General features: G+C 40.7%; 1 protein-coding gene across 8 annotated transcripts; it reads left to right on the forward strand.

Moving 5' to 3' along the window:
* The first annotated feature begins 1,476 nt into the window (after positions 1 to 1,476).
* Positions 1,477 to 22,136, forward strand: LOC139608457 (MAGUK p55 subfamily member 3-like). Of its 8 annotated transcripts, none has more exons than XM_071462232.1 (20): positions 1,477 to 1,615; positions 10,609 to 10,745; positions 11,387 to 11,505; positions 12,206 to 12,283; positions 12,739 to 12,819; positions 13,317 to 13,454; positions 14,569 to 14,650; positions 15,119 to 15,204; positions 15,314 to 15,388; positions 15,920 to 16,116; positions 16,197 to 16,261; positions 16,781 to 16,798; positions 17,142 to 17,183; positions 18,438 to 18,503; positions 18,758 to 18,916; positions 19,110 to 19,190; positions 19,852 to 19,945; positions 20,175 to 20,283; positions 21,065 to 21,184; positions 21,344 to 21,671. In XM_071462232.1, exons 2-20 carry the CDS (start codon positions 10,709 to 10,711, stop codon positions 21,521 to 21,523), a joined length of 1,827 nt encoding a protein of 608 aa, XP_071318333.1. In that variant the 5' UTR covers positions 1,477 to 1,615; positions 10,609 to 10,708; the 3' UTR covers positions 21,524 to 21,671. The 8 variants fall into 8 exon arrangements, with proteins under 8 accessions (XP_071318333.1, XP_071318334.1, XP_071318332.1 ...); XM_071462233.1 differs by having other exon boundaries at positions 17,145 to 17,183; XM_071462231.1 differs by lacking the exon at positions 18,438 to 18,503 and having other exon boundaries at positions 17,070 to 17,183.
* The last annotated feature ends 1 nt before the right edge of the window (position 22,137 follows it).

Raw genomic sequence — 22,137 nt, forward strand, 5'->3', positions numbered from 1 at the left:
GCAACGGTGCACATATCACAGGAGGATCTGTCATCACAAGACTGAGGCTCCCACTGGTGTAATCCACTCTCTCATCACAGAGAGGACTCTGATCCCCAGCCACTGGATCTGACCCACTGAGCTAAGATGAAATGCTTTGTCATCATCCGTCCAATCACACAGAGACACAAATTGAGACTGTGATCGCAGGGCAGCAGCGATGATTCTGCTCATTCGCTCACACTGTCTGAACATATCAAGGTCTCTTGCTTGGTCTCAGCTCGCAACAACTAGGCCGACCAGCAAAGGGACACAAGAAAAGTGAAAAACACAGAGAGGGGGAATGAACAAGTGGAATGTAGAAGAGTGGAAACAATAGGGATAGAGGGATGTAAATCACTGTGATCAGTGTGTTTCTGTGTCATGAGTCATAGTTGATAACACCTCTGGTCCCCCACAAGGCACCTCACACCATCAGCCACGCACCATAGCATTCACTGAGGGACACAGACATGGAGGGAGGGGATGGACAGCAATGGATGGAGAGGGGCGGACCCAGGAGGCATGCAGCTTGCAGCATGTGTGCTTACAGTGCTGCCTTCATGGGCTGTCAGCAATTGTGCAAGCGATTGATTCCTTAATGGCCTTTTTTTTTTTTTTTTTTTTTTTTTTTTGGTAGTGAAAAAAACATTCAGCAGTTCAATAATTTAATGGAATCACTGGAATGCCTACATTCAAGAAGTGATTACCTTTTTAAAACCATTGTTCTGCAGCTGTGCTTGGTTGAATAAATTGGGAATATTAGTGTAATTATATTTGTACTTCTTTGACAAAATATGGTCATATGTTGAACTTTCATTTTTTTCAACAGCCCAATGTTAAGTTTTTGATTTTACATTAGGTTTTAGTTGATGGAAGCCCATGTCTACCAGAAAAAGAAAAATCCAATTAAGTGAAGTGGTTAAAAAAAAGGAAGGAAAATAGTAAATAAGTCAAAACTTTGACACAAACAAAAAGTGAGCTGGTAATTTGTTGTTCCTAGCATCTTATTTGTGGACTTGCATATATGTTTTGTATTTTGTGAAAAAAAATAAGCCATTGCAGGATTAACTTGTCAGCCCCAGAATACACAAAAAAAGCAAACACAACAAATTAGATTTTTTTTTTTTTTTTCTGCAAACCAAGTGATGCAGTGAAGCGGCTTAATACACATTTTCTCTCTTCATTTCCTTCCAACTGATGCTTCCTTAGCTCCCAAGGACAGTGGCAGTGTGGTGTGTGATTCTCGGTAAAAAAAAAAAATAATAATAATTAAAAAAAAATTGGAGTTTTTACGAGGAGCATTTGAAGGCAGCACGGGGAGAGAGAGAGAGAGAGAGAGTGAGGGTAGGAGCGAACTGACTGACGGAGGGGGAAGGGGAGGCTCACTGAGCGATAGGTTGGACGGGGCGCAGGAATAAAACCTGCCGTGTGGCGGTCAGCTGGAGACAGGAGAGAACCACAGAGGGAAGGAGGGAAGAGGAAGCACGGAGAGGAGGCGGACTGGTGGTGTGACAGGAGCGGTGTCGGGGGGTTTGGAGAGGGGCAGACAACAGAGAGAAACACGCACACTGAGGCTGAGGGGAGCCTCAACAAGGTGAGGATGTTTTCTGATGAGCGCTGACTTAACTCTACATTTTTTTTCCAGTGTCTGTTGAAGAAAGAGCAAATTCTCATTTCATTTACTCTTATCTTAGACAAAGCAACCGTTTTGTCTTTTGTGCATAAGCTGTATGAAATGAATGTGCTTTTCTCTCCAGTTTTTGTGTCTGAGTAAACCATGTGGATGCCTGACTGTGCTGTATGTTAATGAGGTGTGTGTTTGTGTGTGTGTGTGTGTGTGTGTGTGTGTGTGTGTGTCACCTGTGATTGATTGCCAGCTCCAACACTAGATTGAACTGTGATGGAAGAGGGTGTTGCATGTGGATGTACACCATCTTAGGCTGTAAGAGCCAATTAAATGACTGAGAATGACCAGCCTGTTACAATAGAAAGGGGGAGGCTGATCAATATCAACACATCGCAGTGCTCGGTGACCTCAGTGAGGGGTTGGCTGACTGGACAGGCCTGTAGCTGTGACTTGGTCGTGCTTCACTGCAGGGCAGGACAGGCTCAGTTTTATGGCTTGATTTGCTTTCAGAAGAAGCAGGAGAGCCAAAGACATTGAGTGAAGGTCAGGGTCATGCAATATGGTTTTTGGTAAACAAAGTTGCAAGGACAAAATTTGCATCCGTGTCTTTAAACCCGGACGGGGGACGCAGGGATGTCTTGTGTCTCGACACCCAGCCCGGTTTTATGATTATGTTTCAGTGTTTTAGGTGAAAATGAACTTATGTAAGTGCAACAGATGAATTGATCGGTAAGATGACAGTGTCATCTTTCTGTCTGAAGGGACCATTAGAACGTCTGGTTGGAAAGTCAAGCAGACGACTTCAGGGAGACTCAAAATGAACACAGGAAGATGCAAAAAGATCACAAAGAGACACAAAATGATCGAGAAGAGCTGCAAAGCAACCATGAAGAGTTTAAAAAGATCACAGACAGATGCTAAGCAACAACATAGAGATGCTAAAGACTACAAGAGATGCTCTATGGCCACAAAGAGGCAGAAAACAACTACAAAAAAGATACAAAAGGGGGAAAATGTCCATGGACAATGTGGTTGCATCATTTTTAGTCAATCTTTGTCTCTTTGAGTCTGGGTATCTTGCTCCTATGAAGGGGGTGTGGGAGTCTTTCACATGTTTGTGCCCAGGATCCCATTGTCTCATAATTCATCCCTGTTTTTCTGTGCGTTTACACATATCATTATGAGCTCAGTGGGAGTTTAACATTAGCCACCAGTCAAAAGCCTCCAAGTTTTGGCCTCCTATCAGCCTGGTTGGCACTTTATCATCATGTTAAGCCAAACTTGCTTTGGCTGTTGAAATTCTTGTTTCCCTTGTAAAAAAAAAAAAAAAAAAAAAGACATTGGCCTGTCTGCACACACGAATATGGGTTTCCTTTCCTCAGACGTGGAGCCAAATTCAATCTCTCAACCCTAGAAGTGATCCTTTATCCTGCTGTGTCTGAGAGTAGGCGTGTTGAAGGTGTTTTGAAGTGATGTTCTTCTTATAAGCCTCTTAAGAGCCGTCTGGCTCCTGACCTCCTCTGCACTACATTTTATGTTATTTCTAGCATTTAGCCAAGTACAGTTGCAATCTCAACTAAATCTCAAGGTCACTGCATATTAATGAAGAGCAACTTTTAAGGTTTGTTTGATAGAGTTTTCTATCTAATTTTATTTTCTCATGTTGAGATCAAACGGAAGTCCTCGATTTCAGATAAGCGCAGTAACAATTAGTTGATCAGCAAGAAAATAATGGGCAAGTGTTGTGTTAATTGATTCATTCTTTCAATATCTTTTTGAAAATAGCCTAAAAAACCCTCACGTTCTCAGGTTCCAGCATCTCAAATGAGAGGTTTGCTGCTTTACTTTTTCATTTATCATTTTAAGTTGAATATCTTTTTGAGTTTTGGACTTTTGATTGAGCAAAACAAGACATTGAAAGACATCACTTTGGTTTCATCACTATTTTTTAACATTTCATAGACTAAATGTTCTTCTTTGGGATGCAGATGTACTGTATAATACTCAGGGTATTTTTTTTTCCACTGTCTGAAGAGAATAGAAAGCTTTTAATTTTTTAAATGAGAGTTGCACTATAAATCCTTTGTGGAGTTTCTACGGCATAGATTAGATTGTAATCCGACTAGAAAATGTACAGAACACAACTTTTTCTCTTTTTTTTTTTCCAAATGCATATTGGAATGAAATCTGTCATATCCAAACATGTCAGATCAGCCATGTGGGTGGCATGATAGGTGGTGGATGGACTATAGACACACACGCGCACACACGCAGAGCGGTGGGCAGATGGCATCAGCAGTGTGTTGGCGACCTCGCCCCTTTCTGTCTCCCTCTCGGGACCCGTCCAACAGCAAATGAGTCTGGCAAACAGGTGGCGTACGTGCATGTTTGTGTGTACGAGGCGAGAGGACAGTGACGTTCAGCTCTCCGTACACAGTGTCGGTGTATTAAAGTACCACGCTGGACTGTAGATCGTGTTAGTGCCTAGTTTAGCAGTAGGATCTATGAGCTCAGTAGCACAACTGTAAAGTTTGGTGACTGCACCTTACGTGGTTGTGACACTATCGTGGTCTGGAGTCTGGAGACAGACAGTCGCTGCTGCAGCTGGTAAAAACTTCGCCACAATCCTCAAGTTTTGTGGAGATAAATGATGAACAGGCAGAGTCAGAGAGACTCCAGGGACAAAGCTAACCAGAAGAAAACTCAGTCAAGCCAAGAAGGATACATGGGACCATCAGTGAGGATTTTACTGTCAGTCACAAACCTCAGTGCTCCATGATACATAACATCTGATGCATGAAGAAGTGGCGTGTGAATATGAAATGTTGTCATGACTGAGCACACTGAGCACCAGCAGCCAGGGGAAGAGCATGATTAGGAAATAATAAAAACCAATAACAAACCAATAAAGGACAGTTGTACCATGCTGCCACGGAGACCCTGCGGATCAAGTGATTACCACAAGGTCAAAACTGTAAATAACATGTAGTTCACCGTGTAATATTTAAGTGTTTAATATTAGAACTTAAACAGACTCCCAGCTTGTTGATGTGTCCTTGAGCAGCTCCCTGTGACGAGGCGAGGTGATTCAAAAGAAAGCTTGCCAAAGGCAGTCAACAGATTATGAATTATTCATTTTTAAATAAAATCTGTATGCAAATGCTGTAAAGGGGCAAAATATAAACTAATGATTTCTAACCCAGAGTCGTGCCGGTAAAAGTAAGGAGGTTGACTACAAATCTAGTATTCCTGCTCATACTGTGGATAGACGTGAGGAAGAAAGGTTTAGCTTAGCATAAAGACTGGAAACGGGGGGGGGGGGGGGCAGCCTGGCTCTTTTCTGCCTTCAAGCACTTCTGAAGCTCATTAATAATCACATCATATCTTGTTTGTTTAACATGTACAAAAACTGCTAATTTGCTGTTTTGGAGCAGCAGATTCACAGAGTCTTCGCTAACTGCCCGGCAACTGCTTTTAGCCAAAAATAGTCTGACACATAACACATTGTAAAAAGCTAATTGCTATTTTTACACTTTTGGTTTTTGTCCCGATTCAATTAATGAGATATAACTTGTTCATTCGTGAGCTTTTCAACGCACCATGAAGAGGACTTTGCTACATGTGGACAGGGCCAGGTTAGCTGTTTCTCCCTGTTTCCAGTGTTTGCACTAAGCTAACTGGGTTAGCTGCCGGGTGCATCTTCACATGTCGTGGACATGATAGTCGTATCAAATTTCCCAAAATGTCAAACTATTAAGCTCAGTCCTGATGATATCTGCTAACACATTCAACATGAAATGAATTATGTATTTGATTAAAATCTTTGAAGGACTAGTATTGTCCTTGCCTAATAATGTCAAAAACTGAAATATGCATCACAGAAATAATAAATCTCTGTGATGAAATCTGATTTAAAGACCACATTACTGACTATAAATTTTTTTTCTGTTCCAAAAACAAGGACAGTGTCTATCAGATCTTCCAAAAGACCAAGGACACGTTTTCCAGTTATTTACTTTGTCTCAACAATTAAAACCTCACAAGGATTTGGTTTGTAATCCTAAGAGATTGAGGGAAAAAAAATGCAAATCATCACATTAGAGAAGCTAGAACCTAGACACATTTGTCCCTTTTTTACTGGATAATCAGTTATTGAAAGTGTTACCCATTCATTTTCTGTGAATCAGCTAATCATTGAACTTCAGCCTCCATTTTTATTTGTGGTAGAGTTTTTCTTACTTAAAATACAAGTTTTTTTTTTTCTTATCAGTCTATCATCTTTTCTGCTACTCAGTCTCTCTTCTAATCTACAAGTCCTTTCTTATCCGTGCCATTGTATTCACTGAAATGCTCAGTGATGCACACAGCCGCGAGCACTGCCATCTTAAATCAAGGAGGCTAGATAATACCACCATATGGCCGGTGGGAACCTTAAGTATTTAGACGATAGACTCAGTGAGTAAGAGAGAGGAGAAGAAAAAAAAATGCAAAAAGATGTTGGATTTAATCTCCTCTCAGCCTCTTGTGATTAGAGAGAGGGAGAGTGTGGAGGGAGGAAGAGATGGAGAGAAAGAAGGTCAGGAACGTGGGCCAAGTGTTCAGGGCTCAATCATAGAGGAGGAGTGGGAGGATGTTTTACCCCAGAACTGCTCGCTTTATGGTTTGAAGAGAGTTTTCTCAATGGACTGGGCTTGTGTGGTGGCCAACAGATAGTGAAAACAAAATAGAATTTCATTTGAACACCAGGAAAATGCATGAAAATGAACATTTAATAATAATAAAATAAATTAATTAAAAGGGGACTAAAGGTTTTCTGGGTGACCAACGAACGGTGTAAAGGTAATATAAACATAAAGTTGTACTACCTTTATTTATGCCCCCCCAAAAGATGATAATGTTCTTTCAGCTTTCTTGACCATTTTAATCTCTTTTAAAATAATTTCTTATGTGATATTGAATGATTTGATAGATCTAATGGCAGCAGGCCCACTATCTGGTCACAATTTCACAAACGGATCTGCTGTTCCTTTGCTGTGAATCTGTTTGTTCACTGGGTTTCATGGACATCCTGCAGATACAGAGACAAGTAAATAGACAAACATGCATAAACATTACCACTTTGGCTCATTTAGCTGAAGCTGTGTCAATCAGTAAGCTCGGCAAAGTGTGTGTATTTCTCGCCTGATAATGTGCAGAATGGATTTTTTTTTAAAAGCGCTACGTTGCCAGTGCCCTGCTGAGTGAGTGGCTGAAGGGGCAGGCATGCTGATGGTGGCGCAGCAATAGACTGAATCAATCTGGGGGTATTATTATCAATGCCTGATGGAGGGTCACTCACGGGTAGAGGTCAAAGGTCATGTCACGCTCCAGCAGTGATCCCGAGTAGACCAGATATGTAATTACGAGACACTGGTGATGCTGGTCCCACGCTGGAGCGTGTGTGTATTTACTGAGGTGCAGCAGAAGCCAAATTACAATACAGTGAAGGAATAGTTTGACATTTTCTTGTCAAGTTAGTTACAGTTAATACCGTAAATATGAAGCTGGGCTAGGCTAGCTGATTCCCATTGTTTCCAGTCTTTATGCTAAACTAAGCTAACTGGTTGCTGGCTGTGGCTTCATATTTCCCTGAGAGGATTGGAGTTTCTCATTAACTCCTGGCAAGGAAAAAAAAACTGAGTGTATGTCACAAAATGTCTTAACTATTCCTTTAAACATTACATTGATGCAAATAGAGGATTTATGGCTGGTTCGTCCTCCAGTCACTTGTATGGAAGATCATTTAATTTTCACATGTTTGTTATGATGCCATTAGCATCCATGTGTTGCTGACTGACTACAACAGCAACAGTGAGCAGACAGACAGCCAATTATCATGTGTAATAGCTCTTTTAGAGCAGCTTAAAGAGGTTGTTTTTCATCACCACTCGGCAGCAGTATGAGACACAATTAAATGCATTGCGCTTTAAACATTTTAAACATGGCTCAGACCTGGGCTTTATAAACACTTGTCACCAGCTCAACAGAGGTCTGTTTGTGCTCTGGCTGCTTATTCTAATTGCCACTTTGGCATGTTGCCATCCTGTCTTCAATCAGTGTTTTTTTCCAAACTAGAAATTTCCTTGGCAGCTGGTATGTTTTCACCAGCCCACCAGGGGAAAATGTGACAATCAAGTGACAGAACATGACAAATAATGAATGTAAGACAATTGGGAATTGCTGTTTTGATTTTTTTTTTTTTTTTTTTAATGGTAGAATATATGACACATAGTGACAGAAAAACAACCAAATGTAGTGATAACTTTGAGATACCAAAATAGAAATTCTCTGGCTACAAGTGATTTCTGTAAAAAATAATCAGCATTAACATTAAACTTCATGAGGCTGATAGATGTCTCCATTCATCTGTCATAACAGTGAATACATTTGACGAGAGCGTGAGAGCTCGCTGCCTTGCCAACTTACTGATCAGGTGCTACTGGCTTTTGTGGACCAGACGTGTGTTTGTGGAAACTGTGGATGTCTAACAATGAGCCAGACTGATTTACCTGCTTTGGATTTGCCCTCTTTGCCAGAAGACGCTGCTGCAGGATTGGTTTGTAATTTCCAACACAAGAGGAAATGTTTCTGCCAAAGTGAAAAACACAGACTTTTACTTGACAATTTGTTTTTCATTAACCACCATGTCTGCTCCATGCAGACTCCTGATGGGCTGTATAGTCAAATAATTTGTGTCTCCAACTGCTTCATATTTATCTTTTTTAATCAGTATTCTATCCTCTCCCATTAATGGAGCACCTTTTCTAGACAGATCCTCAAAGATACAACAGGTGGTTGCAGTGAATCTGGTCCACTGTAGGTGGAAAACATACGCATGAGGAAACGAAAATGTGGTGTTTACCTTTGGAGAGTTGGCTGAGGAGCTTTCTTCTGTGAAGCTGTACAGGGAAGGTGTAGATATAGACAAACACATCACTAAAGCGAAATAATTGTACTTCAAAAAACCAAGATACTCTGCCTGTTGCCTGTTGTTGCTGTTGTTTTTGTTTTACCAATGGGAGGGTTGGGCTTTTGATTGGATTTAATAGTGGATGCTTTGCAGCTTTACCTCCAGCTCTGTTCTGTGTACTTAGATCGAGTTAATGCTGTTTTGCTGGTAAAGATGGATGTGATGGATCACTGCTCTCATGAATGCCCTTTATGTCCTTTATCCTACAGATAGTATGTAGGAATCTGGGCGTTGATCTAACCAGTGCATGCAGTGACTTGATATTGACAGCTGTGGAGGCAAAAAAGGAGTGTGATTCCCTTGCTCCCATATAAGAGGTAGTTATAATATTAGATACGTTTTTAGTGGCACATACAGTATGTCTGCCTTATATACACATTGTAATGTAATGTTATTCATGATCAAATTTAAATCAAGAGTGTACAGGGTCCTTCATTTGTGAGACGTCTTTGGAATGTTTTGTAAAGGACTAGCAAAATCAAATTTTCTGCGATTGCCTTTCAAATTATAAATGGTAAACATAAGTAAAAAACATTCACACTTAGGCTTTCTTTAAATCACTGGAAGGCTAGTGATTGTCTTCATTATTAATTGATCTGTCAACTTTGTTTTCAGTGAGTTCTTTAGTCTATAAAATTGTAAAAAAAAAAAAAATTCTCAGCACAGATTCTAAGAGCCCAAGGTGACGTCTTCAGATTGCTTGTTTTGTCTAATACCCCAAGAAGATATTTACTTTGCGCAGAGAGAATGGCGTGGAAAGTGTGTTTGGTATTGTTGCCATACCATACTAATATTCAATCCAAATGTACTGTGTCTACTATACCACTTTGATCTGGAGGAACAGAAAATGTTAACAAAGGATTTTGCACATTAATTTATGCTCATGGTTAGGGCAACTTAGTGTATTGTGCATTTTCTGAAATGATCTAAAGGAGCTGTTGACTTACCAGTCTTATGAAGAACTGAAGCCATCATTGTGTCGACAGTAAAAGAGGTTATAATATGTCCTCTTAGCTGCGCGACGTCTTCAGGGTAGCCTACAGTGACTCTGGTTATAGCATGCTAACTTAAGTAGAAGGGAGGAAATGATAGAAATAGAAGTGTGTTGCTGAACAATGAAGATGATTTGTAACTACTGGCGTCACATTAACACACAAGATGATATTTTTCCAGCTAATCTTTAAACTATGTCCTCACTGGGGAGTTAATGAGCAGGGTGGTGAGAAATCTGTTGTTTGGAGATGAGATGGGAAAACTTGAGCCCAGGCAGCATAAGCAGCGGCTTTTTGATGCAAAGATCCTAATGAAAATAAGCCCTGAACAAAACATAATTGTAATGAAAATCTTGTATTGATGGCAGTTTGAGGCTGCATGCCTCACTGCATGCAGCAATAAATAAAGTACTGAAGTGAATGATGTGACAAAGCTCAAACACCATTTAATTAAACTAATTATCTGCGAGAGGAGTTGAGCAGGGAGGGATCCTATAGTGGTCAGTATTATCTGACCTCACTTCCCCCTTCTTTGACACAGTATGAAATAAAATGAATGCTTTTATGCCTCAGTAATGAGAGCAGCTGTTATCACACTGAAACTTCAGCACAGTAATGGGTTGATTCATCACCGTCAAAGCATGGCTGATTAGTTGCCCTTTCAAAATAAATGTCCATTTTGATCTAATTTTAAATGAGGAATAATATACTGCACTCAGTCACCACCCTGGTACTGAAACGTATTTGTATAACCTCACCCTATTAGCATCACAAGAGATCTTTTATAGTCTCTTAACATCTTGTTGCACCGACATGTAAATGAGTTGTCTAATCTTTGTCTAAATTCTGAAAAATATTAGATATGCATTTTTTTTTAAAGGGGATCAATCCATGTCTCTTTCTTAATATGAAATCACAATGTGTTAAGATTTTTTTTTTTCTTTCTTCCCCATTCCCAGTTGTGTCTGTGGCCAACAGGAAGCGGAGAGAATTTAAGAGAGTTTTACCAGCTTTGTTCTCCCTCCCTCCCTGTTCTCCCCCCTCTGCACCCTCCTCTGAATGATTGAAGCCATGCCCATCGTGTCTGCAAGCACAGGTACGGCCAAACATATGCTCAAGCTACTTGTTCATTCTCTCTGATGCTTTATATATACTTATAAATAATGCACATGCTATAATATCAAGCATACATTACTGGAGCTTGAACGGAGAGTATTAAAGAAGCTTAACGAAGCTGTCTGTGAGATTACCACATCTGTTTACATGACAAAAAGGTATAATCTCAGACTTAACACGGCTATTGGTATTTGGTAGAGGCAAATTGACATCATACAGCAAATTGACATCAAACCTACAATAAATGATAGTTTCATTGAAATCTGTGGAGGGAGGAGGGTGATTATAAGTTTACAATGGCAGATAGGATCTGGATCTGAATTTCAGTCCAAGCACCTTATTGTTGCTTCTTCATCTGATGTCCTGGTTAAAATGAAACAGTATCAAAACAGATCGAAGATGTTCTTGATTATGATTCCTAAACGACACAGAAAATACATCCTACATGTTGAAATAGATATTGGAAAATAACTGTAGTTTGTCACAGTTATGATGGTGCATTTCCTATAATAAAAAAAAGCTTCTATTTTCAGTATCAGTAGCCATTGTTTTAGTTCTTGAGAGAAAACAGATGTTTGAATGGGTGAATAATACATAGCATCTGGTTTATATGACTCATAGGGCTACATGAGACTCTGGCCCTACTCACCTCTCAGCTCCACCCAGATGCCAACCATAAAGAGGACCTGGTCTTCCTCAAAGATGTCTTCAGTGAGAAAAGCCTTGGTTACCTCATGAAGGTATAACAGATACATTTGCGTCGAAGTGACTTCTTGATATTTATGATTTCTGGCACGACTTTGGCCAACAACCCATGTTTAATGAAGGGAATTCCAGTCACATCCTGTATTTCTTATCATTAAGAACAAAGTTTTGACGACAAAGGCAGTAGAGAGCCACTGCAACAAAATTATCAGACTGTCCTTCCAGAACTTTGGACAAAAAAAATGAACTTGATATTTTTCATTTAGATACACAGTGCATTGTTGTGCAAAGACACATCATACAGCACAACTTTATATGGGGTAAAACCAATCATAAGTATAAAAATGAATGAATAAATAAATAAACTACAAAAATACTATATCTTACAAATAAATGAAATAATAAATGAAAAATAATATTTACAATTGCTCAAAAATACAATTGTTCAATGGACTCAAGAAGCCTTCATAATACAGTAATGTACATATGCTTTTTTGTTTGTAGTTAGTTAGTTAGGAGTTAAATTCTTAAAGAGATCTATATTGGGGAAATACTACCAGGATTTATTGTAAGTACAGAATAATAAGGCTTCTGAGAAACACTGTCAACGCTGTCACTAACATTTAACTGATTCTCAGAAAAAAATCTCTGTTCATAAAAAAATCCAAGTGAATAAGTAAGTTGTTGTGTTGTGTTTGTGCACATCTGACTGTTTGTTGATCATTTGTTTTTCAGATCCATGAGAAACTGAAGCAGTATGAGAAACAGAGCCCGACTCCAGTCCTACACAGCGCCTCCTGTCTGGCAGAGGACGTAGGTGCAACCTAAAATTCAGCTCAAAACTGAATCTGAATTAACACTCTATAATTAAATATCAACTATTTTAGTTGTTGTTTTTTTTTATAGGGGAGACGTGTGACAACATTTTGAAATATTTTAAGCGATTTAAGTCTGTGATTCTCGAACTTGTACACATCAAGGACCCCTAAACTGACACAAATTTGACCTTAGACCCCCATTTGTTAAGATTTTGTCTCGGGGTCCCCCATCTGATAAGAGTTTTGCTTTTAGATATGTGTTTGAAACCAGTGACCGAAATAATCATACATTCTGTCATCGTGGAACTTATGGATGGAATTATAGTGAAAATAAATTATTCTCCTTTTTGCTGGGGACCCCCACGAACACCCTCAGGGACCCCTGGGGGTCCGTGAACCCCACTTTGAGAACCACTGATTTTTAGTGATTTTTCTGATTGACATCCTCAGCTGGCAGAGGAGCTTCAGAATGGACCGCTGGAGGACGATGAGAGAGAGCTGCTTCTCCTGCTGAGCACTCCTCACCTCAAGGTACACTCACCCTCACACTCAGACTCACACACACATACTGTGTCTTTCATCACACATCAAGCAGCTGAGAAGTGCTTGACAGTGTCTCTTTTGCTTTCGACCCAGACACCGTTTCATTCCCTCTGTGGTTCAATATCTTAAATGTCATTGCCTCTGTGCTTTCAGTCTGATTTCCTGTCATCTATTTTATAACAGCCGTGCCAGAGCTGTCTGAACCCCTAATTACTCTTATCATGTGATTATGTTCAAGTTATTGGCTTCCTGGGGAGCAGGAAGAGATGATGCCTGAAACCTGAACACTCATTTGCAAAAGTAGCCAGTGAAGGAGAGTAATTCATACTCTTTTATTTGTTGGTGACTTTTCTTTCACCTAGATTTCTCATGTTTTCTTCTCCACTTTCCATGTTTTTTCCTATGTCTGTGTTGTTGTTTAGGCCTTTTAAAGTTACCAATCTTTTGCATTTATCTCTATTTCTCTTTGTAAATTGTTCATGCAGGCAGTGCTGTCAGCTCACGACACGGTGGCCCAAAAGAACTTTGACCCGGTGCTGCCGCCGCTGCCGGAGGATCTGGACAACGACCTGGAGGAAGAGTCGGTGAAGATTGTCCGCCTGGTGAAGAACAAGGAGCCCCTGGTGAGAGTCACCTCAGACCTGAAGACATGGCAAAATAAGAACTCCTCCATCCCTCGGCAGCTACTTTTCTTACGCCTTCATGTGAGGCTTTGAAACTGGATTTCCTTTAATGGAGCAGCTTTGAGGCTCCAGAGAGCTCTAGGGTGTGAATGTGTCACTGTGGGAAGCTAATAAAAAACCCATGCTAAAGGAAATCCTTCAAGCAGAGGACAAAAAATAGATTTGGTGTTAACTTGCCAGAGGCACCTGCCGAAGAGCCACCAGTTTGGCAGCAACGCGCTTACATCAGAAAGCTAAATGCAACCCACTGAGGTGACAGAATGTAAACTGTAATGCTGGTGATCTGAACTACTTTTCTTCCACTGTTCTGTCACAGCCTCACACACAAAGTGCTTGATTTGTTACATGTCACACGTGGGACTGATATATGATTTATTTTACATCATGTGGAGATCTAATATTATCCAACCCATGTAATATGTGTACTGACTAGACATAAAGAAGTGGATTTACATTTCCATGCAGTTAACACTACCAACACCTCTAAAGCTCACAATTAACACATATCTCTGTTAATTGTTAGCTCTGTTAGCTTTGGACAGAGCCAGGCTAGCCATTTCTTCCTGTTTCTAGCCTTTATGGTAAGCTACGCTAATTGTCTCCTGTCTGCAGCTCTATATTCAGTGTAGACACATGAGATTGGTGTCAATTTTCTCATAACTCTTGGCAAGAAAAAAGTGTATTGCTCAATGTCAAAATATTCCTGGAAACTTGAAATGATTTACTTAGCAAGAAAAAAATCACTGGACTAAAACCGATGGAGAGTAAGGAAGTAGGTTGCAGAACTCTTTTTTTATGATACACTAGTCAAGTCAGCCTAGAGCACAAAAAACGAGGTGATCTTGATGATCAGGTATCAGAATCTTCAGTCACACAGAGTTTTGTAATTTACTCTTAAAAGGTTATTGATTTTTTTTTTTTTTCTAGCAAAAGCCACCAACCTGCACAAAGGGAGCAGCTTTTACCGGTCTGTCAGAGGATTGTATCAGCCCAGCAAACCGAAGATGAGATCTACGTTTGGAAATCTGATTTATTCTAATGTCTTTTCTACCAGGGGGCAACTATTCGGAGAGACGAGGCGACGGGAGCTGTAATTGTGGCCAGAATCATGAGAGGAGGGGCAGCTGACCGCAGTGGTGAGATGAAAAGCGGTTCACACATCAAATTTTGCGACCTCAACGTCAGTTGTATTCTTTTATTACTTTTGAAAACAATATAAATATGAGCCCGGCTGCAGCCAAGTGCTATGAGAACATAATCCGACACTGGGTCTGTGTGGAACTTTCTTAGCACTACTGATACACTTACAGGGAAGTGAGGGGATTACGTTGTGCAAGCACATGAACTGTCAACACAGATCAAATCCTTGAGATTAGTGCCACGAGATTGCATATTTTGAGATTACAAACAAGGGTCGCTCCTGGCTGTTGCCATGGAGAGGTTATCGACTTTTTGCCAACAGAAAATTGTTTCTTTTTTGTTCACGTCTGATCCTCTGAAATTACTACACATACTGGGATTTTCCTTTGCCTTAATTTTCTTGGCTAGTAGGCTTGTTTTCAGTGCACTTGTTTTGTGGGTGTGTGTTGTGTTTGTGTTTCCAGGTCTGGTGCACGTAGGGGATGAGCTCCGAGAGGTCAACGGAAACCTGATAACCCACAAAAGGCCAGATGAAATAAGTCAGATTCTGGTAAAGGGGGGGAAAAAAAAGCTTTTCTGTGTAGCATCGTACTAGTTCAGATACTGGTGATTACTGTGGATACAGTGGATGACAGTGCTGCTCTGATGTTTTTGATCAGTCCCAGTCACAAGGCTCCATCACACTCAAAATCATCCCAGCTGTCGTAGAGGAGGACAAACTGAAGGAAAGCAGGGTGAGGGCAACAACAACCTCTTAGTCCTCCCCCTAAAACTGGGAAAAGATTTGTGTTTAATTTTTTCATTGATGTTTGCACTCATTTATTATCCTTTTGATAAATTTATTTTTAACATGGGAGATAAGATTATTTGCTTTCTTTTTGAGGATTAGATTTGAAGATTTTTACCACTCTCATATGCGCTCATTCAATATAAAGCTACAGCCAGCAGTCAGTTAGCTTAGCTTAGCATAAAGACTGGGAACAGGTGGAAAAAGCTAGCCTGGCTCTGTCTGAAGGTAACAAAATCCAACTTCTTCATATTTAATGCACACTCTTGAGAGTGATACTGATCCTCTCATCAGACTCTCAGCAAGAAAGATTGTAATATGATACTAATAATAATGATAATAATGATAATAATAATAATAATAACAACAATAATAATAATAATAATAATAATAATAATAATAATAATAATATATCCCAAAATGTAGAAATATTTCTTTAAAGTTACCACTGCTGACAGAATATTCGTGCATCCTTCAGGTCTACCTTCGGGCTTTGTTTGACTACACCCCCTTTGAGGACAAGGCCACCCCGTGCCAAGAGGCAGGACTTCCTTTCAAGAGGGGAGACATTCTCCAGGTGGTGAGCCAGGAGGACGCCACCTGGTGGCAGGCCAAGAAGGTGGGCGACTGTAACCTGCGTGCCGCCCTCATCCCCTCCACACAGTTCCAGGAGAGGTAGCCGGCATCAGATCATCTGTGAGTTAAATAACTCCTAACCTTTTATTAGAACAATAATAAATCTTTTTTCTTCTCAGGCGCCTACGATACAGGATGAAAATGGGTTCCTTTCCTGCTCCTGTGTCTCCAAAAACTCCTACATGTAAGCCTTATTTTACCTCTGCAAGCGCAATCATCTTCTCTAACCTTATGTAAGTAAATGTACAAGAAAACTTAGATCTACGGACACAGTTTGTATTGCAGTTCAACTCTAATGCAACCAAGGAGATATAAAAAAGACAGGTCATGTAAAGAGAACAGGGGATCCGAGGTTAAGCTCTAAAAAAACAACAACAAAAAAGTAATCCATCATTTCGTTCCCTGATCCAATTTAAAAAGCAAAGTGAAACAAAGTGGTCTGGATTGAGTTCTTTTCTTGTGTCCATCTGTATAAAAGCTAAACTCCCGAGCTCTCACTAAACATCAGAGAGGAGATAAAGAAAATCAGATAAGTGGGTAACGTATTTCCAAGCTCAGATGCAATTTAGACAATTGGAAGACAATGTTGAAATTTTACAGTAAATCATATCCATGTGTACTAGGAGGCGCAAAACAGTGCTTGTGATACTCTGTAAAACTCTACAGTGATACTGTGTGTCATTCCTTGCATTGCTGTCCTCAGATGATCGTGCTGAGAGAGGTACGTGGACAAACCCTCATGTTAGAGCACATCCCTCATCCCTGGACTGACTACATGTTTTCATGGTTGAATTTCTCCGTGAAATTCACATCAGCAAGCCCACCTGAGACTCACAAAAACATAGATTCTTGTGAACTCCTTTCCCTCCGCCCCCAACCCCGCACAAACAATTTGCCCTTGTTTTTTTAGCCTTCACCGTTGTCTTTGCACCAACAAAAACCTCCCATCTGTGTGTCAAAGTTACTGTGCTTAACCTGCTGTGATCTGACAGTAAAGTACCCTCGACATCAACCTCTCCTCCCTGCTCTTGCCCTGTCTTCTCTTCCTGCCTGCCATCCTACAGAAGACTGTGACAGTGAGGGCGCTCTGAATGGAAAGGAAATAGGTGAGGAGGCACAATCAATGAGTTTATGCTTATCACTGCAACATCACATCCGTGTGCTAATCCATCCCTTCTTTTAGAAACTGCAAGCTGTTCTCGAGGTGTTGTCGTGAAGTGCTTTGCGCTGCTTTGGTTTTGATTTTGAGGGTCAGGATAGATAACAGCTGGTATATCCTTTGACCTCGACAGCAGATGTAACACCTCACCTCGACACTCTAACTCCTTTTTTTTTAAAGTCTGTTCACCCACACCCGACCTGACCCGCTGTTGTCCTCACAGCTCAGTTAGTCAATCTTACCGGTTTGTTCATCGTCAGACTTCCTGGCTGCTCTTACTGACTTAATGTGACTGTGCTTCTATGGGGTTGTTGCGCCTGAAAGCGTCAACACAGCCATTTTATCCTGGACCTCATCTTCACATCATTTGTCAGTCATATAGATCGATCCGGACCAAAATCCTCCACACAGCTTCGCTTCAGATCCGCCCATGTCTGTCAAAATATTGATCTTTCTTTCAAATATGAGACTGTAAGTAAACTACATTTTAAGCAGCTGTCTTGCATAAGAATAGTAAATCTGATAGTAGATTTGTGAGGGCAATATTGATATTCTGAGTGTTAAGATACTTATCTTTTATCAGTTAGTCAGTTAATATTAACTTAAATATTATCTTTCTTGATTAGGATCCATCAAATATGGTCATTAATTTGGGACCAAGATATTACTGAGTAGGATGTTTAAAATAAACTTGTAATTTCTCTCCGATGGTCAAACTATACAATAGACTCTAGTAAAGTAAGTAAAGGGCAAGTAGCCCTACAGTGAAGTAACGGTGATGATTTTGGGTTGGTTTGATTGGTGTGATTGGACAATAATGTGAAAACTGTAGAGGTTTATAATGGCTTTATGTAATTTTGTGTCAGGAATTGATAAGTGGCGCAATGTTGTGGGCGCAATGTCATGGCCCTCACTTTGTGTAAAAGCCAGGCACATTATCTGTGTGTGTGTGTGTGTGTGTGTGCGCTTGTCACTCTGGCAGGCTTTTCACGCAGTGTGTTACAGCTACCGAGCTTCTCCCTGTGTCTTTGTGGCAGCTCATGGCAGCTCATTTATCTCATTGTGCTTCGCAAACAGCCTCTCTTCTTCGCACCACAAGGCGCTTTGTGTTTGGTGATGAGGTAGCAGTAGCATGCATGGCTTCAAAGCTTCTATCCTATACAGTAAGCTGGTTGAATAAATGGTCTAATATGAGCTGTAGTTTCTCCCAAGAGTAAGGCAGCCCCTGCCTTCTGTGGCCATGCTTTCTCATGGGATTTTTACTCAGGTACTCTTACTGATTTCTTCTGGTGGTGTTCAGTGTGTCTGTGTTGTGTGATGTTATGTACACACAGGATTTGAATTTTAATCAGGGAGAGTGAGATACACTGATTTAAAATTACTGGATTTTTTTTTTTTAGTTAACTCTTCATTTAACTTCTTTTTCTCAATGTCAAGTTTTCCTAGTGGCGGTGAGATCTTGCAATAGACTCTGAGATCTCTGTCCACCTTACCTCTGTGCTTGCATGTCTTGGACCACAGCCAGCCTGCGCAGGAGTTTCCGCCTCAGGAAAGAACGTCAGGCTTCACCAGGAGAAGCTCACACTCCAGACGCCAATCACACAGACTTTCTCATTTACGAAGAAGTAACACAATACCTGCCCCGCCCTGGTGAGAGGCCCCGTCTCATAGTACTGATAGGTAGGTTCTTCTGTGGGGTTTGGTGACATTGAAGAAACTGCACTTGTAACTTTAGAAGGAAAATTTGCTTTTAAAGTTACACTAGGCATCAACAGTAAAGTCAAATATCGTTGGTGGTGTTGTGCATGCAGGTACATTCCCGGCACATTATCGCCTTGTATAACTGTGTATTCTATTATTTGTGCTGTCACAGGTTCCCTGGGAGCTCGAATCACTGAGCTCAAACAGAAGGCGATAGCTGAGAATCCTCGACGCTACGGTTTGGCGGTGCCTCGTGAGTCTCTTGAGATATTTTCTTTCATTTTCGCTTTGGCTTTTTACCCCGCAGCTGCAGTGCAGTCAGTCTTGGAGATGCAGGTATCTCTTTCCGTCAGTGATTAAGATGTCGTGGCTTTCACCTTAGTTCCAATTGGTCTCTGTAATGCTTGTGATCTAGGATTCAAATAAGATCAATCCACTGTTGTAGACATTGTAATCCCCCCTCCCCTGGAGATTAGTTAACACAAAGCTACACCAAAAGAAATTAGCTATGGTGTGGCAGCATTTGCACCAGCCTTGTCCTCTCTTGCAATGATCAGCTTTGTTCGTCAGTAGCATTAACAGCTTATGAGAACAAATATAATACTCGGCTCTTTTGGAGTTGACATTACTGACATTAGTTTTGCACAGCACATCTGTTGGACAGTGCTCAGCTTCTCAAATGATTATATACTGTACAGTCTCACTCACTTTATAATCATACAAAGCACATCGTGAGTCGTGAGTTAATGTATGAATTAATAAGATATATCACGAATCCCTGTTACTCGCTATTTCTGTTCTGCTTTCAGAGAGGCTGATCAAATGCATGGATCCCGAAATCATCATCGCTCATTTAGTAATTGTCTTTTTTTTCCCCCCACCCTGTTCTCCTTCTCTGAACATGCGGCCTGAAGACACCACTCGAGCCAGGAAGTGTCACGAGAGAGAAGGAGTGGAGTACCACTTCATCACTAAAGCAGCTTTCGAGGCCGACATCCAGAATGGCAAGTAAGTAATGAACACTTAATACAGCATCTTGTAAACCAAGCAATTAAATCAAACTAATGGGTTGCTGTATATTAAAGAATCCAGGCTGTCAACAAGAAACTGATTAATTAAAGCCACTCAGAATTTATAATTACTTGTTACCAAACTGTTCCGCCAGTGCATATTATTTGCATTTCCTTTTCCGAATACTTCACGATGGTAATTTTTTTTTTTTTTTTTTTTAAAACAGGTTTATTGAATATGGGGAGTATAAAGAAAATCTGTATGGCACCAGTTTGGAGTCCATCCATAAAGTTTTGGATCAAAACAAAGTCTGTCTAGTGGATGTGCAACCAGAGGTCAGTACTAAATGGCAGCACTGCTAATCAAATACATACAAGCACCTGTACTTGATTGACATGGCAGGACTTAGAGCATGTATAGACATAGGGTGACATGCAAGACATTTGTTGTAGAGGATCTTATTCTTTACATAAAAATAAATCCAAAGGACTGCTCCCCTCATTTCTTGGATCCATCTACCGCCATAAAGCCACTGATCAGAATCAACAGTTTATCTTATCACACTGAGATGATTGCAGCTCATTTTATCTGTCTTAATTAAAAGCCTCTGACAATTCACAGCAGAAAGGATTTTAATTAGTGAATAACAGAAACTGTATGTTCCCACGTTTTAGCGTCACTATTCTGACAGTTAAATTAGAGATGTTAAGATTCTGCTCGTCATGTGTAAAGTCTGGATTCAGCCTACAATGCAGAGCTTTTAGTTCACTGTGAGCTGAAGGGTGCGTTCACCTGTCCCACAAACTGTCAGCCTTAAGTTTTATTGGCTTTTATGTCCCCTGACTTTTCTCCCCCACTTCTGCTTCTTGTTAGGTCGAGGACAATTAATGTTTTAAGTCTCATTTTTTACAGACATACAGACATTTTTTAAAGACATTTAGGGAGAAAAAAAGAACATCATCATTGACAACTGAGTTACATTAGATGTCTAGTGACCTTAGACAAAGAGAGACATCTACTGTACAGTCTAAAAATGTTGAGTCCTTTGTTGTTTAAGTACCATACATGCTCTCCCCCCCCCCCCCCCCCCCCCCCACCACCACCACCCACATTCAGGCACTGAAGACTCTACGTACCGCTGAATTCAAGCCATACATCATCTTTGCACGGCCTCGCATCTATGTTAATCAAAGGAAACAGCTTGGCTCCTCTTCCTCACTCAGCTGCGGGATCACGGTGAGTCACATGAGATCCCTGCACACTGATACACCTTGATGAACAGGACCACTACATCATAAATATTGTTGCAGCCTTTCCTGAAGAAATTTTAACGGAAGTTTTTTCCACCTGTGTGCATGCTCTGAATCTACATCTCTCCCTCTGTTTACCAACCAGGAGGAGGACCTACAGGAAATGGAGCAGTCGGCGGAGCAGATGGAAGAGTGCTATGGCCACTGGGTGGACTATGTCTTGGTGAAGGAGGATCCAGTCAGTGCCTTAGCAGAACTCCAGGTCGTACTGGAGAGGGTGCAGATGGAACCTCAGTGGGTGCCTGTGTCCTGGGTGAGGAGCTAGTCCGCGTCACTGAGTACGACTGCTTCACAATGCAAAAGCAGACCCCTGAGCGAGGACAGATAAAACTGCGGGGAGCCTCTGGAGGTTCTGGTGTCGGAGTGATCCAGTGTTTACTGCCATATAACCATCCACAGATACAGGTTTGTGAGTTGAGTGGAATCACTATCATAAAAGAACATCTGCAATGACTGAAATCTGCTTTTTCATCAGTCTGAACGTCAAGCAAGAGTTCCTGATTAGATGGATCACTGTAAAAATAACCAAGGTAGTCATACAGGTTCAGTGCTGGTGTACATACTGTGTATCTAAATAGTACAGTGGCAGTGTAACAGCTCTGACAGGCATGAAGTACATGCATGCAGGACAAAGTTCCAAAAGAAAGCATCTGCACTTGTGTGATCAATACTGAAAGACATCTACACTACTGAAGTGCCATATTGAACATGTCAAACTAATAAATGTAATTGTAAGATGAAAGAATAAATGCAGACCTCTGTAACTTTTAATGCTGGAAACTCCTATGTTACTGTAACCTGATTTGGCTTTGACAAAAAACTGAATTCAAGTAGAGAAGCTGTGTATAGCTGAAAAATAAAATTCATGAGCCACCCAGT

This window comes from Trachinotus anak, unplaced genomic scaffold (genome assembly GCF_046630095.1).
Source record: "Trachinotus anak isolate AG129_WGS33_773 ecotype Australia unplaced genomic scaffold, CSIRO_AGI_Tana_v1 ptg000025l, whole genome shotgun sequence".
Classification (NCBI taxonomy): domain Eukaryota; kingdom Metazoa; phylum Chordata; class Actinopteri; order Carangiformes; family Carangidae; genus Trachinotus; species Trachinotus anak.